This window comes from Equus quagga, chromosome 5, assembly GCF_021613505.1.
Source record: "Equus quagga isolate Etosha38 chromosome 5, UCLA_HA_Equagga_1.0, whole genome shotgun sequence".
NCBI lineage: Eukaryota > Metazoa > Chordata > Mammalia > Perissodactyla > Equidae > Equus > Equus quagga.
Genome location: NC_060271.1, coordinates 81,406,541 through 81,425,659, shown reverse-complemented (window position 1 = coordinate 81,425,659; position 19,119 = coordinate 81,406,541). Strand labels below are relative to the sequence as shown.

The 19,119-nt window shown below is 45.0% G+C and overlaps 1 protein-coding gene across 3 annotated transcripts in view; it reads left to right on the top strand.

Annotated features, from left to right (window-relative positions):
• ANTXR1 (ANTXR cell adhesion molecule 1) overlaps positions 1–19,119 on the top strand; it is a 219,166-nt gene that overhangs the window by 140,662 nt on the left and 59,385 nt on the right. For all 3 annotated transcript variants that reach the window (XM_046660702.1, XM_046660703.1, XM_046660704.1), the window contains exons 14-16: positions 7,025–7,066; positions 15,464–15,559; positions 16,066–16,233. In XM_046660702.1, coding sequence (XP_046516658.1) covers positions 7,025–7,066; positions 15,464–15,559; positions 16,066–16,233 — 306 coding nt within the window. The remainder of the gene's footprint in view (positions 1–7,024; positions 7,067–15,463; positions 15,560–16,065; positions 16,234–19,119) is intronic.

The following is a 19,119-nucleotide window of genomic DNA, read 5'->3' as shown; positions in this document are numbered from 1 at the left end:
GCTAAAATAAAGAAGGATCTGGAAATCAGATGGTTAGCTGACCCTAAAGCAGTGGCCGTCCTATGGGAGATTGTCAGACCGAAATAAAGTAGACATTTGGTTTAAAAGTTTGGGAGTTGGAATTGAGCCTTCTGCCTAAAGTTGGGAACATGAGTGAAAGGATGGGCTACAAGTTTTGGGTGTGTGTGTGTGTGTGTGTGTGTATGTGTGCACCCCTAAGAATTCAGAACTGTAACCTCTCAGAGTTTTAGAGTTCAAACGCATACTACTTTGGGTTCTGTCGATTGCAAGCTGAGGAAAAGTGGTCACAGTTTGGAAGTGCTTAGGAATCTATCTGTAGAAGGAAACTTGAATCCTCTCTGGCAGGTTGGTCTCTCAACTGAATCCTCATAGGATTCCCATAGGTAAATGCAAACCACACATGAGCTCACAATCCAAAATTACCAAACACCCAACAAAGATTATTACTCAGACTTCTTGGGGTTTCACTATACACAGGGAAAGCACAAAAGACCGGAAATTAGATGAGGAAGTTAGGCCCTGTCAGCAACCTTTCCTTTGCTCTCTTCAAAGTTAAGAATAGTTGTTAAGTAGCAGGTACATTGAAAGCCTCCATTCTCCTATAACATGAAGTGTGTTCCTAAAAATACCACAGTATTATGGAATTTTGGTCCCATGAAAATAACAGGACTAATGGGAGAAAGCGGTTCAGAGTAGAACATTTAAAACTCTGGAGTCTAGGGGCTGGCCCAGTGGCATAGCGGTTAAGTTCACGCAGTTAAGTTTGGTGGCCTGGGGTTTGCTGGTTCGGATCCTATAGGCCTGGACCTATGCACTGCTTATTAAGCCATGCTGTGGCAGGCATCCCACATATAAAGCAGAGGAAGATGGACACGGATGTTAGCTCAGGGCCAGTCTTCCTCAGCAAAAAGAGGAGGATTGGCGGCAAATGTTAGCTCAGGGCTAATCTTCCTCAAAAAAAATAAATAAGTAAAATAAAACTGCAGAGTCTAATAAAACAATCCACTTTTAAAAATTAATAATAAACTCAAAACTTCTGCCATTTCAAGCATCTTAAATTCTTAATTAAAATTATATTACAGTAAATATAACACTTTACTTTGATTTTTAAAAAATAAACACCTAGTTTCCTGGTGGATATGAGTATGATGTAGCACTGTGGCTTTGAGTTACAGAGACGGGACGGAAGGAAGGACATTCTTAGGACGAAGTGTCACGACAACAGAGGTGGCTGGCTGTGACTCATCGTCTTGTTATTCCTTCTGCACCAGCTTAAAATAGAAATCCAGCTTTTGTTGTTTTGCCAGGTTCCTCTTTTCATAACAAAAAGAGCTATTTGTGTGGTTCCCAATAGGACCGAACGCCATGAAAGCCCTCTTCCGCTGCCCTCAGCATCATCGCCTTTTCTCCCATCCATGGCACATGCTTCTAACCCCCTTAAGCAAATGATGGCTCCTGTGAGTTCTAGTCTCTTTTATTCTGGTTCTTCAGTGTGGTCTCTGATGGAGCTCGCTGTCGGTTCCTTTACTCCCGTTGCTCTCTCAGACGGTATCCCATCTTCTCAAGCTTCTCCTCTACAAGCTTAAGGCTTTCCTCCTTCATTTAGTTCCTGGATTCTTAGAACCAGGGCACACATTCATGTTGAGGATGCTACAGTAAATGCTTTCATGTAGAAAAGTACACAAGCTCAGGAGCGCCATATAGACTTACATCGCACAAGGGTAAATGGAAGTGAGAAAGCAGATGAGGTGTGTGTGGGTTTTGTGCATTCCTCCCAGGTCACTACTGGCATCTGGGCAACATCTTCACATTCACCTGATGTTACTCAGTGGCACCAAATATAATCACCTCACACTTTTGAATGGTTAATGTTATGCTGTGTGAATTTTACCACAACCACAAAAACTAAAATACATATATCACATTCTTCTTTACCTTGTGAAAAAAATCACATTGTGAGCCAACACGATTTCACAGTTTAGTGATTTTATTGCCCAGTTTACCTATCACATACGAACAAATTCACATGTTACATTCCAGTTGTACAACAAAAGAAATTGCACATGTCATACTCAGATTTTCAGGAAGCCTTCTTAGAAATTTAGTTTGGGACACCAAGCTGGAAAATAGGATCTTAAACCACAGTGCAAGTAAATTTACTTGAAGGCTGGGGTTCCGGAATAGAATAGGGTATAAGATGGTGTCCAATAAGTTACTGTTATTAACCGTAAGCTCAACCTATGACTCTAATGAGATCCCCATGATACACCAAGGGTCACAACCCACTCTTGGCAGTTGGGATTGTTAGCATATTAATTACTAAAGAAACATTTATATGGACGGTTGAGAGACCAGAAGTGAGAGGCAAGGAAGTTTAGAATAATCAGGAATGCTCTCTTTACCTTTTCCTTTATAGGAATGCACACTCAATGATTCCAGAAATAGTGACTGAGTAACAAGCACTGACTACGTGTCAGCTTGACCAAGTATGACGATGTATTCGAGAGGCTTAGAGTCCAGTGCAGAAGAAAGAGATGCAAATACAGTTCAGTCAGTTAACTGCCAATGGTGCAGACAATGAAAGATAATATCTGTGCCCCTAACCCCCAGGGAACTATCCAGCTGGGATTACTTCAGGGTTGGATCCAGGAATCCGGGTCATGCCAGCCCTGCACACAGATGAGCACAAATTCTCACCAAGGGAAGCAAGAGAGTGCCTGTCAGCAGAACTTAGAGTTCCCTCCAGAAACAGTTCTTTGTCTTCCCCACATGGGGACACATGAACAATGGAGACCGCATAGTTCCTGACAATAGAGCAGGGACACCGTAATTTTTAGACTAAAACACTTCAGAGCTGGTGTTTCTAATCAGCCATAAGCAACTCTCAACAGAGTACTCAGAGGAATGTCTGACTTGAGTCAAAACATACCCCCACATATCTAATTGAGGTATAGGATTGTTAGAAATAAGCTAATTCATAGTTCTCAAAGTGTGGTCCATGGACCAGCAGCATAAGTACCATTTGGGAACATCACGTGTTAGAAACGCAAGGACCCTGTTCCAGACCTACTAATGGAGAAACCCAGGGATGCGGCCCAGAAACCTGGTTTTTAAGTCCTCCAGGCAACACTGATACTCAATAAAGTTTAATACTACTGAACTAATTTAGATTAGAGGGCAAGTGCCTAATGTTGTTAATGGGATAGTTATCTTAAGCAGTTCTGTTGGAGTTTGCCTGGACAACAGAAGTGGCGATGCCAAGAAAACGTCTTTGGTGTAGAGGAAGTTACAGGAGGTACTCCTCATACAGCTCATGCCAGAAGGACATTGAGACACTAGACACAATTTAAGAAGAAAGGGGGCCAAAAAAGAAGTCCCCTGTTTTTGTCCCACTTCTCATGTCCTAAGATGAGCATCTGTCTAACATGAGCTTGTACAGCTTAGCCTATAACCAACCACTGTGAGAGAGTGAAGAGATAGGAAAGATAAGGAGGAGAAATGTGAAGTTGCGGTGACAGAGACAGCAGGGGACCATGAGGGGAGAGCCAGGCCTGGTGTCCTGCACCTCATGCAGCATGTTGACCTCACTTACCACTTTAAATGAAATGTCTAGTGAGCCAGGGTAGCTATCATCTGGGAGGAGGAAGTGCTACAAATGACCCTGGGTTATGTGAGACCCCATAAAGGGTACGTGCCCTTTGAGGTCATGGGCAACTTCCTTGCCTTTTTGAGGTCACAGGCAACTTTCCAGGGGAGGTGCATTTACTGGTGATCTGTCTGATGAATAAGTGTTACCTAGGGTGTGTGCAGGTGTGTAGACAGAGCAGGGAGGGATAGCAAGCATTTAGGCAGGAGACAAGTGAGAAGCAATGGGTGCATGGAAGGAACAGGAAGGGGACCGGGGGGAAGGAGTGCTGAAAGTGAAGGGGAGGGTAGAAAGGGGGGAGGTGGAAAGGTGGTGGGGCCACATCATGCAGGCTTGTGGAGGGTGGGGAAGTTTGCATTTTATCCTGTGAGCCCTGGGTCTCTCTGCAGACAGCATGGCTGCAGTGGTGCTGTAGGCCCAAGGGCAGTGCAAGCTGTTGCCCAACTGCTCTTCGAGGCAACATGGGTTCTGGCCCTCTGGAGGGTGAAGTGGAGAGGGCTGACGTGTCCCTGTGCTCATGGCATTCCTTTGGGTGGCCCACGTGCTGATCTTGGCACAAGGGTTTGGCTCACTCGCAGACAGCCCATCCAGCTTCAAGGCTTGGAATAATCATTTTATGACTTCAACTTAGCCTGTCTGGATCGTACTTTGAAATGCTCTCTTGCCATCCTATAGGCGAGCTGCTCCCTGCCCCCAGGGGAAGACTAGTGGTGGGGGGGAATTGAAGCAACAGGAAGACTTCTTCCTCATTCCTGCTGAATATAGCCAGACACCCAACCAATGAGGCCAGACTGGAGGTGCCAAAATCCTGCTTACCTGAACATGGTGGCATTTTTCCAGAAGCTCAGGTGCCCAATTTACAGTGTGTCAGCATGGAATCTGGATTACAAAATACTCTGCCTCTGATTAAATAAATTGTGTATTTTGGCGTTGTCTTCTGGGTGCCCCTTGGGACACTGCTGGATGTAGAATTCAATAAATAGTCAGTAAGTTACATTGAACAGTAACCCACAGGTGGGTTGGTCTGAGTCGTGGCTCCCTGGGAGCTGCACTTCCAAGCTGACATGGTGTGCCTGCACATGTGTGGTGGAACACATTGCTGCTGACCCCTTGAGACCCCTGGCCACAGTCTGAATGCCAGCCTCTTGTCTGACTCATTTTATGAAGCTCTGGCTTCTAGGCTGCTCCATCTGGCAATTGCCCTAGGTAATCATTTAGTACACACAGGAGATTAAGTGAAACATTTGTTAAAGATGTAACAAAGGCAAGAGACAGAGACAAGAAGAAAGGGAAAGGAGAATAATAATAGTACGCACCGTCTATTGAGCATCCACTCTACAGGAGATGTTTTGCAAACATCATTGCTCATCATGACTCGATTCCTGTAAGGTTAATGTTATTGCTTCCATTTAACAGATGAGGACGGTGGAGCTCAGGTTGGTTCAGAAACCTGTCAAATCCCCACAGTCAGAAAAAGGCAGATCTGGGGTTCACATCTGAAAATTATACTACGGCTTCCATGCAGCAAGAGAGGAAGCTGGTAGCATGTGAAGACAAAAGCCTAGTGGCTCTGCACCAAACCTGTGTATGCCTAGGGTACTTACCATACACGCACTCTTGTCAACATCTGTCTGTGTTCCCAAATATCCTGCTCCCCCTCCCACTCCCCTCCCTAAACCTGCCCTAAGAGAAGAGATGCATTCCATATCACTGTCCCAAGCTTTTCATCCCTCTCTCCCTCCAGTTTCCAGGCATTTCCCACTTTAAAATCACCACTGCCTCTGGGGTGATGGGAAGTCAGCGTTGGGCAGTGATTGCCTTCCCAGAGATTCCCTGAAGGAATTCGGAGCCAGTGTTGAGTGGGTGAGCAGAATCATGGCTCCATGCTTTCCAAAGACCTTCAGCAGGCTTCCCACAGTGGCCAGGAAGTGTAGGCAGATGAAATGATAGTTTGAAACCCTGGAGGCCTTAGCCTCTGACTCTTAATGAATTGAATACTGTCCGTTTAGATGACTGGAATCTCAGTCCCCTAGCTGATGTAAATAGAGCCAGAAGTCAGTAGCCTGTCTCAGCATACAGATGACGTTACAGATAATGGTGTGCAGCAGCAGTGCGATCAGAGCCCAAATGAGGCACTAGGATAATCATCAAATCAAAGGAGATATGTGCTTAGTACGGAGAAGTGAAGAAGAAATTGATGCCAAGTAGGCAGCCTGGCCCACAGCCAGGAGAGCTGTCCAATTGGAAGATTAAGGAACTGGTCCTGTGGGCGATGCCTGAGCACCCATCCACAAAGTGGTCCAGGCCAGCTCTGATGCTAAGACATCAAAAGACATGTGATGAGCTTTGTATTTATCAGAATCCTATAAGGGAAAGGACTGTATGTAAGGGACCTGAAATTCTGATAATAAGCGTGGGGTGAGAGGAGGGAGCCCCCAAGGGACATGGTGGAGTCACAGTAGATAATGGCTGAACTGCCTTGTAAATGACTCCAATTAACTGCAAGAGCTTTCCTTTCAAGAATGGGGTGTGCAAGTTGGGGACGAGAGTGAAGAGAGGCTGCTTACTACCACCTGGCTGTCCTCCTTCCCTGTCTTTCTCCCAAGTGTCACTCATCCTCTCATCGCTTAGAAGTGGCTCCCGATTGCTTGCCTGCCCAGAGTGTCCACGTGTCTCTCTTCAGCACCGATGATGGGGTAGTTGCAGAGTACGGTCTTATAATACTGCTGTGGAAATCTTTGTACCACTTAAGTATCAGGGCCCTAAAGTAAATCCCTGGTTACTCCTCTTTGCTGCCCTCTGTTGGGGCTTGGTCTGCCGAACTATCACACCCCCTGTTGGGAATTGGTCTTCCTGACCATCACACCCTCCCTCCCTGGGTACCACTTGGGGCCAGTGACAGTTAACAGGACTGCCAATAGCTTGAGTGTGGTCCATAACTGAGTCATCTCTGCAGCACCATCTTAACTTCTGTTGTGTACAGTTCTTTGTTAAATGTGTAGATGTTTAGATGGGGGAATGATTAGGTGCATGAATAACTGGATGAATAAATGAGTGAATGAATATGTAACATAGCTACCTGGGGTAAGAGATGAAACTATTACCTGTGGAACATTTGCCCCTATACAAAACTAAAACAGACACAGTTGAGAATGGAACCCTCAGCCTGGATCATGCTCTAACTAACTGAGCTTTTCTGCCCAGAAAAACACATCATGGCATTGATCAAGCCTGCCTTACGTGGGCCCGTTACTTTGGTAACTATGGCCACACTACCAAGGCATCTCTTGAGAGCAGACCTCCTGGAAAGCAGGTGGCTGGAGATTTCCACTGACTCATTCTTTTTTTTCTTTTCAGATTATCAAGGAGGTCCCTCCACCCCCTGCTGAGGAAAGTGAGGTAAGTGACCAGAGCAGAGTTCAGCCAGGTGGACAAAGTGGGAGGGTAGGACAGAAAGCTGCTTGGGCTGGCCCAAAACTCAGGCCCCTGCAAAGCAGAGCTAAGTCAGGTCCAGGCTCCCACTGCCTATGAAGCAGCCGGGAGGGAGGCCTTTGGTTCTTTCCTAACTGAGGATGAACAGGAACCAAACTAAACTGGCAGCTATGGACAGAATGGTTTTGGAAACTTTTCTCCTGGCAAAAGTAAAATTTGAGATGCAAACATACACGTGTTTATCAGTACAATTATTTGGAGCCCCAAGGGACTGATTTTTCCTCCAAAATAGACATGTTAGGATTCTCTCCTCCCTGTGGAGACTTATGCTTTATGTGTGTAGATCAGGGCAAATTAGCCACATTCTCCAAATAATAAATGATTCTAGGAATAGCCTGATGCTGAATATTCCATTTTTCTTTAATTTAAAATAATATTACCCAAAGATTTGCCAGGCAGTAATGAAAATATACTGGAGGGGGATATGCTAATATGGTGGCCTTGCTCTCAAATCCTCAAAATTTAGAAGAAGAAAAAATATCTTAGACTCCACCATAAAATGGCCAGTAAGCACTTCTGGTGCAAGTGTGGTCTGGGGTAGAATATAGTGGAGGCGTTCAGGGCCAACAGTGACGAGGAGCATCCCTGGGCAGGAGAGCCTGGCCAGTGGCTTTCCTGATCCTCTGATCACTCCCAAGATGGCTGGCCTCCCTGGATGCAAGGCTCGCCAATTTAGAAGGCAGGGTACAGGTCTGAAAACTTAGTGGGACCAAAAGATATATTGATGAGGTTTCAAGTTCATTTTTCTCAATCCCTAAGGTCTGTTGTGTGCAAACCAAGCACCACCCCCTCACCATTCCTCTTCCCAATGCCTTTGTCAAGTTTCCTCCATACAGAAAGAACAATGATTAAATTTAAAATTCATGTGGCTCTTACATCCTGAACCATATGCCTGTAAGCCAAGGGATTTAATAGCTGCAATCAATTAAAGCACATCTTGTTGGAATGCTAACTTTCTGCCCAGAAATCAAGGGAGGAAATTACATTGCTGTGCAAAGAGAAGGGAGGGGAAAAAAAACCTCTTTACATCCACAAAATCCTTTTCTCAATCCTTCGAGAGAAAGCACCGTGGCTAGTTCCACAGTTTCAGTTTGGCTGTGTTTCTCTTGCGTGCAGCTGTCTCATACTCCTGAAGAAAAACAGGGCAAGAAGCTCTCTTGATGAGGTTGCTGTTTGCCCTGAGGTGAAGAATGTTCCCTCCCCTCATTATGTTCAATTAGAGGAGTTGTTGCCCTTTCTTCTGGTGCTGGCTCTGCATTTGCCTTTGGAAGGTGACGTGGCAGCCACCATGGCCAAGGGGACTTAGGTACAAGACTGTGGGGTGTGGTTCACCCCAGAGCCCAACAACGAACATGGGGCTCCTCACACAGAACAAGCTCAGTAAGTATTTGTAGAATGAAGTACTACACCCAACAACACAATTTTGGAGGGAAACAAAAGCCCAAACCAGAAAATCAGCAAGAAAAGATAGCTAAAAACCAAAGAGAAGTAGTTGAGTTTTTCCAGTTTCATCTAATATTCTTCTAGAAGTTGTACTTTCACCTGAAGAAGACAGCTCTGACTTCTGAAACAGAATGACAACCTTGGGTACTTGAGATCCAAAGGTTGTGTTAGGTGGAAAGGAGCTTCTGGGCTGGTGGGGACAGGCTCTAGGCTGTGCTGAGTACCTTAGCATGTGCCTTGTCTTGGAAAGTTCCTTGGCCCTGTAAGTTAAGAAGCCCTAATCTCCTTCCTGATGTGTTTTGGCAGGAAAAAATAAAGAAATCCCACGGAAAGAGATAACGTAACTTAGTCCATACAAAGTATTTTACACAATGCCCTGAAAACCACAGTCTGAATCTAGACAACCTTCTCCACTCCAGCTCCCTGTGTTCAAATCCTGCCCCCTCCTTCAAGCACAGCTCATGTGCTACTATCTCCACAAAATGCACTATAATTCCTACCGTCAGACCGAATTTCTCGTGTCTCCCTTCTCTGCATTCCCAGGGTTTTTGATTGACTCTTCTTTCTGCACCAAAGTTTACGACCATTAGCTACTTGAAGGTCAGGATCTACAGCTAGTTGATCTTTGATTTATCCCCAAAGAGCTTAACACAGTGTCTAACTCTCAATTAATAGCTATATGAAGTCAAACACTGCCTGCCATATATACAAGCAAGTTAAGTATTAATTACCCAAACTTTCATCAGTTCTATAAGCATCATATCCTAAGGGAGGTACATCTACTATTTAAATAACAAAACTTAGAGAATGAACACAACCTTATCATGAGCTCTCAGTGACCCTCTTTAGTAGGGAATATCAAAATGCATAATATAAAAAGGCATAACTTTTTGAGATTCCATACAACCCACAGTGATACCTCTGTCTAAAGAGAGGAAAAAGAAAAATTACTTGAAATTTTTAGATTTCAACGAAAGCAAGGAAGCGCAATTTTAGCAACTAAGAGGGGCATCTCCTGGGTTAGGAGTCTTCTCTGATTGGTAGCAGAGTGAGGATTCCTCATTCAGTCTCTAGTTATTCCAAATAATTGGCAGTTTATGGGGGAATCCAATAATCGAGTACATTATCTGATGGCTTCATTCTAAATGTAATCACCTTCCAGGGATTTTCTAAGTTGAGAGGGAGGGAAGCATATTAAAGGCCTTGATCCTGGGTGGGCATACAATTAACAATAAGCACCCGGTTTTGAATGATGAATTCATTTCCAGGTTTATTATCACCCTCACTGATCCTAACAATTTCTCTGTGGCAAGAATTTTTTAGATGGGAAAACCGAGCACGGAAAAATCATACAACTTGTCTAGGACCAGACAAGTCGAACTCCCTAATAGCCGCAGGCCCGGTAGCCCTCACAGCTCTGCCCACACGGACAGCCAGGGTAGCCTGGTACTCTGCAGGGGTGAAGGACCACGCTTCTCTCCAACGGACATCAAACCACACTCTCATACACACTCACACATACACGCTGTCACACACACATACGCTCCAAACAGAAGTCCTATGACAGGCCTAGAATTCAGTATTTTATATTTCAATAGTTAAAAAAAGGAATGTTGCTTCTGAAAAAATAAACACACTATTCTTTATTGAGAATACAGGACAATCGTTGTATTGTCCTTAATCATTGTGTGTCTGTGCACAGATGTGATGGTGCCATGACATGTTCAATGCAACTCAGAATGAGGAAATCTTAAGTCAATTGGAATTTTTTGTATTTACAAACATAAATGTTGCTGGAATCTTCTGACTTGCCAATTCATTCCTAGGAATTCATCTCCAAGATTGACATGAGGGTGACCCTTCTGGCGTATCCCCAAACACTTCAAATGAGAAAGTACAGCCAGTTTTACTTTCCTGCTCTCCAGAGCCTCCTGGGCCTGGGAGTTTCTGTGGCCTTCGGCCTTTATGTCATGTCACCACCCTCACAAAACTTACTCCTCTGGAAATGTAAATGATCTTGTTGACAGCTGCATTCCCTTTATTTTTCTTAAAATATAACACTGTGCTGGCAAGCAGTGGGGGCTCAACTACAGTTGCCTGAGTGAGTGAATGAAGGAATGGAAAAATAAATGACCCTCATTTGGAGCTATATAAAACTTATCATAAGGGTTTAAGATGTGTTACAGTTCAATGAAATCTAAAATGAATTCAAAGGCTAATTTAAAACTGTCTCCTTGGGCTTGATTCTGTTTCTGCTATGTTCTCCTGTCCGTAGATAGTTCTCACTGGTTCCCACAGTGAAGTGGAGGTTGTATTTTGGTCAAACTGGACATCTGGCTCTTCTGGCAAATGGAAATCAGAGAAGCAGGAATGTTAAAGAAGTTGGGGATTGAGTCTGAGAGGGCCACCATATGCACAACTCTAAGGGGTGCTATTCACACGAAGTCTCTGGAGTTGTCCAGTGCACAGTGTACACGGAGGAGTGAGGCAGCCCTAGGATCAGGGGTCTCACCCCTTCCACTCGCTGGTTTGCTTAATAACTAACTAATAGTTAAATATTTGTTGAGTGAGTGAAGGTCAATACAAGGAGCTGTGGGGAACACAAGAAGGCAGCATTGAATTCTCCAGGAAATCAGGGAATTCTTCACAGAATAGGTTACAATCCACTGATACCTTAAAAGGCAGGTAGAAGAAGTGGGGAAAGGGTGTTTCAAGCAAATGGAACCGCGAATGTTGAAGTGTGGAGCTGTCCAAAAGTCTGGCATGATTGGAAAGATGGAAGAGTTCGGTGTCTGAAGACAGCACAGGACTGATCCAATTACGGGCTAAACAAATGTGTGCATCAGACTTCCTATTCTACAGCCATCTGCCCCTAGAACAGGACTGCTGCCAGGGGCACGCCCAGATCTGCCTCAGGACAAGCCGGTCAGAATGGGCCTCTACCATCTGAGTAATGTGCTGCCATTTGTGTTACCCAAACATAAGCCAACTGGACATCTGGCCATCACATCCTTTAAGATTTAAACAACTTCCCTTGAAGGAAAGCAGCATCCCTCCCTAATCTCTGCGGTTTCTCCAGGCACCACTGACTCCTACTTCTTGCTGCTTCTGCGATATCTCCTCTTCTTCATTTACTAGACATCATCTAGCAAACCTAACACCTACACTCCCCCAAAGGCACCACGAGCACAAGGCTGTCTGAGTAGGGACTTTTACTGAAAGTTTAAAAGTATGGGAGTGGTTACAACACAGTGCAGCCAGCAAATAACTTCCGACAGAATATTAAACAGCCTCTTCTTTACCATTTCTGCTACTGGGAGGTTATCTCTACCATCTGCTCAGGTGGGCCCTGGCAGTTGGCTGGTAGCCATCTTCCACTCTTTTCTGCGCATCTTCTGCTGACTGCCTACAAGCCCCAATTCCTACTGCTTTGCTCACACAAAGCAGTTCAGTCTATCTACCCCGTCCTCCAATAATCATAGCGGATTTCTACACTGGTGGATTTTACTCTCCCTGCTACATCCTTGAAGGGCAGTGTGAGGGGAACTTCCCAAGAGCCCTTATATTTAATTAGATGTACAGATTCACCTAAGGTGCTGTCAGTTTTCTTAGTGGACTTGCTGGGGACTGAGATTTTACTCCATCAATTTTTGGCCAAATGAAAAGACACATCAAAGATTCCCTTCTCTTCTGCAGATTGCAAAACTCTCCCCGTCTCTAGAATGCGTAAACAGAGCCATGGTAACTGCAAGGAAATTCTGACTCTCCCCTTGGTGAAACCCTGGGCCTTTGTGTCGCTTTTTGCTGTTGTTGTTTGAGTTTGGCAGGCAAGCTTAGGTCAGGGGATTAAATGGCAGGCTTGGCGGATCAGGAGCATGTGGAGCAGATTTAAGTCCCGGCATTTCCTGTTGTGGGACGCTGGCTCCTGCACATGCGCAGTAGTCTGGCCGGGCCTCCTTACCCAGGAACAGCCCAGAAACAGAGGCCCGGGCGAGTCCTGGGCAGGAGGGAAGAGGTGAGAGGGAGGGCAGCTCCGTGTGCAAGTATGGGGGGAAATGCCAGAACAAGGCATCAGCAAACCAGAACAGAACGTCAGCGGTGCTGGTCTCTTCATCTCTCTAGATGTGACTCTCCTCTTCTTTGCAATGAAAAAGCTGTTAGATGCTCTCTATTGTTTGTGCTCCTGTCATTTAAAAAATTAGGAGACTCATGAGACCATTTCAGTCCCCTGTTGAATAAAGCACCTTTATTCTTGGCGTTTCTTATGTTCTTGGTGCTGTTAGGTTCAGTTTTGGATGAAATAATTTCAGTGATGTCCTTTGAAAACTACGCTAGACTCAGGCTCTTTGAAGCCAAATTTCATATATGACACAGCCAAACTCTGGTGGTAACGTTTAACGTCTATGTAAGATGCCTCAGCTTCCTGGTTTGACATCATAAGTCCTCTGAAATTATATCATAAGGTAAAATACTGTGAACTATAGTATTTTCTTATTTGGGTTCTTTTTTCTTTATTTATTATTTTGCCACATTTTGTAGTCATAAATCTTCAAAATTAGCAGCTACAAGGGGTGAGAAGTAGAAAACTAGTATTTACTTGATACCATCAAATGACTGGAAAAGCAAAATGCAAAGGGACAAAACCCAAAACTTTGGCAACACTGAGAAACAATCAAATGAGAACGAGGCTGTCTGGGCTCAAATCCAGCTCTGCCACGTACGGTGTGGGTGACCTAAGTCTCTTAACCTCTCTGTTCCTTCTCTCTAAAATGGGCAGAATAGCGCCACCTACCTCACTGGCTGGCTGTGGGATTGCAGGGTTAAGGCAAGCACTTGGAAGAGTGACCGGCACATACATGAGAAAGGCTACAGAAATCCAACTGTGGTTATCACAAATTCACTACGTGTTCATTCAGCACCTACTGTGCATCAGGCTCTGTGCAAGACTTAGAATACAAGGGTCAACAGAAGCCACTGTGCCTTCGGGGCTCACGGTACCACGGTGAAGGACAGATCTGTTCTAAAAAGAGAAAGAGAGACTGACCCAAGTGTCAGCTCCCAGAATGTTGCAAGTCCTCTGGCCTGCTGTGATCACTGTCCTTTCAGATACATTAAATTTTTTAAAAAGAAGCCTGCCCATCCCAAGCACAGCAGGTCAACCAGGGAGTCTTACTGTTTTTGCTTTGTCACCTCCGGCTCTGACTTCCCTTCTGCCAACCACTTGCTCTTGCTTTGTTGCTTGCCTCCTGCATGGATGCCCCTTTGCACGCAGTGGTGGCCCCCCACAGGACTCCACTCCAAGTTCTTGACTCCCCAGATGACCCCAACACAAGGCTGTGGGAAGCAGGCTTGTTCTGAGCATTTTTGTCCCCTGGGGCTCATTCCTCTGCTTTGCAGACCCCCTTTTCAGCTTCCTTTCTCTACCCAGGAGGGAAATCACGCCACCACCCTATAGCCCATCATGACTATAGAGGGTGATCTTTTCTCCCCACAGCAGGAATAATTCAGTGCCAAGATGAGGAGCAGTTTTGCTAATCATCCTTCCCTTTTCCACCCATAAAGTTACGAGTTCCTCGTTTTCTCCCTTCATCTTAAAAAATATACTAAGTGCTAACTTCCTGCCACTGAACTAAGTCGCAGACACTGAGTCAACTGCTTTATTTGAATCATCTCATTTCATTTCATTGTAAAGTGAACAGATAATTCTTGAGCACCTACCATGTGTAGGTGCCAATCTAAAAGCTGAGAATACAATGGTAAACATGACAAATAAAGAGAAGCTTCCTTGGAACTTCCATTCCAGCATGGAGAGAAAGACAATAAATAAATATCAAGCCATGATAAGAGCCATAACTAAAAATAAAACAGATTGATGGGATGAAGAGACTGAGGCTACTCCAGAAGGATGTCCAGGGAAGGCCCCTCCAAGGAGTGATAAGGACGATCCAACCATGAGAAGACCGGGGAAAAGGCATTCCTGGACAAGGGGACAGCTTGTGCACAGGCCTTGAGTCAGGAATGTGCTCAGAATATCTGAGAGACAGAGAGAGGGCAAGCAAGTGGGAGTGCAGGGAGGAAGGGAGCATGAGCAGGAAAAGGCTGGAGAGGGGAGGGAGGGCTCAAGCCCACAGGACAGAGTTGGGGTTGGGATATTCTGCCGCTTTGTGGAGAATGGGTTGCAGGCAAGTAAGAGGGCAGCAGAGAGGCCAGTTAGGAGGCCGCTGCAGGATCCAGAGGAAAGCTAATGGGGGCTTGGGAGCAAGATGGTGGTATGGTGATGGGGGTGGGGGTGCAGGTGGAGAAGTCACAGATTTGGAATCTTTTAGAAGTAGAGTCAACAGAACTTGCTGGCAAATTGGGATGGGGTGGGGGAGGGGCAGTAGGGGAGAGAACAAATTCAACAGTGACTCCCAGGCAGTAAGAAAGACTATGGGAGGAGCAGGTTTGAGGTGGGGAAGTCAGGACTTCTCTTTGATGTGGTATTGTTGAGATGTTTATTAGTCCCCCAAGAGGAGACATCAGTGTCAACAGTCGGAGTTCAGAGGAGTCAGGGATGAAGATAAAAATTCACAAGTCACCAGTGTGTGGGTGGGATTAGAGGAGATACCCTATAGGAGCAGAGATGCAGAAGACAACAGGTCTTAGTATCACAGCCACAAACTGACCAGTTATTACTGCTTTCACTCCCACTTCATGAAGAAGGAAACTAAGCTTACGTAGGTTAAGTGACTTGCCCAAGGCCCCAGTAAGTGGAGCCCTGGGATTTAACCCAGGCAGTCTGTTCCTGTCCACCTTGCCATAGTGGGCACACCATACAGCAATGGTGCTTTCCTTCCTTTATGTATCACAATCTCTCTGCAGGAAGAAGATGATGATGGTCTGCCTAAGAAAAAGTGGCCTACGGTAGATGCCTCTTATTATGGTGGGCGAGGCGTTGGAGGCATTAAAAGGATGGAGGTAAGAGTACAACTTAATGTATTTATATCTGTGCTGACTACTCAGTGATGGAAAACCCAAGCAAAGCGGTTAAAACTCATACTTGAGGTCTAGCGGGGATGTGAATTGTGAGGCATCAGATGGAGAGATGGCAAGTACAGCCTTTTAACTGTGCACTCCCATATCTTACCTATTTTGAGTCAGAGCAGTTTGTTCATCTGCCCAAACCCCCCAGTGCTTTCTCCTCTCACTGGAATAAAATCCAAAGTTCTTGCCTGGGCCTACAAGGCTGTCTCCACAACCTGGACAATTCCTCCCCTAATATCCATCCACATGGCTTGCTGTCTCTTCAGCTTCCCTCTTTCTCTGTTTCCACACCTCCCTCTTGTGTAGCTCTCAAAGCCCAAAGGAATTGAGGATCAAATAGCACTTGCATTGCCCATCACGCATGCATCTGTGATCCACATTCCCCAGGGGCATCATATTTCATTTTGTCATTTCATTTTTTTGTAATTTGTTTATTTTAGGTTCGTTGGGGAGAAAAGGGCTCCACAGAAGAAGGTGCTAAGTTGGAAAAGGCAAAGAATGCAAGAGTCAAGATGCCAGAACAGGAGTATGAATTCCCTGAACCTCGAAATCTCAACAACAACATGCGTCGGCCCTCTTCTCCCCGGAAGTGGTACTCTCCGATCAAGGTGTGTCTCTTTCTACTCAAAAATCCATCCTCACTCCTGATAAGGCACTTACATAGTAAGAATCAGACTCTCTTGACATGATAAAATATCCATCCAAATTCCATATTATCGCAAAGGAACAAATTTCTAAAACTATGGACTTGAAGGTACAGTTACTTACTTTCTCAATTTCCACATTATCAAGGTTGAGAACTAGGCATTTTTTTCTTTTTCATGACAAAGAAGTGGAATGAGAGTGGACTATGAGTCAAGTGTCTTGGGTAGTAACCCTAGAGGATCATTGTAAATTTCCATAACATCTCATAACTTCATTGGCAGACAATTTCACTATCTAACAAAAATGACAGGATTCCCCTTGATGCCTGATCTTTCTTCCTTTTGTCATATCATAAGTCCATTCCCCTTTGTTCCAGCCTCCCACCAGTGTATCAGGGCCCGCTGGTAGATTACATTAGCCATGGATCTAAGACTCACTCTTCCTGGCTGTGAGCAAAACCCTTTTTCTCCACTATCTCTCTTCCTCCCACAGCTCCAGAGCTTAAAACCTCTTTGGCTTATTGAGAAATTTAAACCATAGGAGGCAGTTCATGCTTCCTATGGGAAGGGCTCTTTTCACTTCCTCTTGTGTGCAAATGTCTTTGAATTCATGTGATTCATTCAACACCTTTGCTCTTCATCCTTATCCGTAAGTGTCTGCACTCTGCCAGTTGTCAGAGAGCACTAGAAAATCATAGCTGCAAAGACTGACATAATCGATCCCCACTCCCTCAGCTCATACAGGAGAAAATGGAGATAAGCAAAGTTCTTGCTCTACCCAGGTCTGGAAGCCAAGGCTCCAACTCAGGTCTACAGCCTCTAGTTCTGTGCTGCAAACAGAGCTGGCCGAACTCCAAGGCCTCAAGTGAAAGACTTACTATAAGAGCCAGCTCTCATCACCACCGCATACACACACTCACCCACACGCACAGCCTTACCCCTCTTCCAATGACAACAAAAATAATATTCATCATTCACTGAGTTATTTGCTAATTTTAGAACAGCCCTTCTCCTCTGAAATCAAAAGAAATAACCACTTTATACAGTGGAGTGAAACTATATTGGTAGTAACCTCTTGTCAGCCGAGCTAGCCCATGCTCACGCTAATTGCAATGCATTTTCATTTTGGTTTGCTGTGTTTAAAGCAGTGAGATTCTTTTTTAAGATAAGCCCCCTGGGGCAATGGATTGAACTCTGGAAAGATGTGGGCGAAATGTAGCTTGCTTGACTAACAGCTGTTTGCTTCTAATTAATTCCTAATGTGGAACATGCAGTGGCGTGCATGCATGCGCAGACAGGAAGGAGCCAAACAGAATCTCAAAGATGAAGAAGAAAGGGGATTTTCTATTATGTTGTTTTCAGGAATCTGTACCTTGTGACTCATACAACATATTTGGTTAGAGCCGGGTTTTCATTTCTGTAATCTTGGATGTTGAGAGAACATTAATTCTGTTTGAAGAATCCGATTTCTGCTTGAGAGCGTGTCATTCCTCTATTAACTGGTGGTTTAGGACCAAGTTTTATGAAATAAACAAGGATATGGACAACTAGATTTAGAAATCTAAAAACATGCCCAGCACCCACTTGGAATTAGTATCAATTCAATGAGTATTTGCTGTGCATCTACCATGTGCTGGTCACTGCTGGACACTGAATACACAGAGGTTCTCAAATCTGGCTGAGTATCAGGATCACCTGGGAAAGCTTGAAAAATACAGATCCCCAGACCTAATGTCTCAAACCTAATGACTCAGAGGCTCACAAAAGGCTTTTGAAGACTCACTGGCCCTCACAACTTGACAACTTTTTCTCATCAAGCAAAACTCCTAGTTTCCCCAATGCCTCCCTTTTCAAATCTCTCATCCAGACTCCCTAGGCAGTACCCCTCTGTTGCCCCAGTTTCTGCTCCCTCCACAACCCCTGCTCTTGAGCTCCCTCCATAGCCAATGTGTTCAATCGCTACTTCTCAAAGTGTGGCCCCTGGATCAGCATCATTAGGGTCCCCCGGGAACTCATTAGAAGTGCACATTCTCAGTCCCCAACCCAGATCTACTGAATCAGCAACTTTGGGGGTGGGGCTCAGCAATCTGGGTTTTAACAAGTCCAATTAAGAAGTTGTCATCCAAGATTCCAGCCAGCTTTGCATAGGAGGTTCCCTTCCCTGAGGGCAGTTTCCCTTTGGTACATGGCAGAGAGGCCATGATCATACTTCAGTGACTTGTCAGGAGTGTCAGCAAGGAGACTCACATTAGGTTTCACATGGAGTACCTTTTTGCCACAAACACAACTGCTGGATTAATGTTAAGTGGTTGAGAATCTGAATGTCAAGGAATTGCCAAAACCAGATGGAAAAAGACCTGTGATGCTGATGGACTTGCTGAGTGCCTCAGCAGGACTCCCTTGTTAGGACATGAGAAAGTGTGAAAGCCGCTCTTGCTCGTGGAACAGCTCACACCAACACTCAGCTTACTCTGCTAGGTAGGACATGTCTAATAGCTCATTGGTGTGATTGCTCATGTATATGAGTCCTCTCCACCAGATTTGACCCCCTGGAGGCACCAATTATGCTTAACTCATCTTTGAACCACCACTAAATAGCACTGTACCTGGCATAGAGTAAGGATTCCACCATCTTTGTTAAAGAGCTGAGGCATGGGATGTAATAATGAAACCACTCCCAGAGCATCATGCTGGTTAGACTATCTCCTATGACCACACAGACCACTTTGGTACTTTCAATCCAAGGAAGGTGACATTCCTCTTGCCATCTCTTTGAGGAGAGGAGAGAAAAAGAGGTCATCTTATCTGAATCTGGGCCAGGTGGGTAAGGAAAGGGCAGGAACAAGGAGG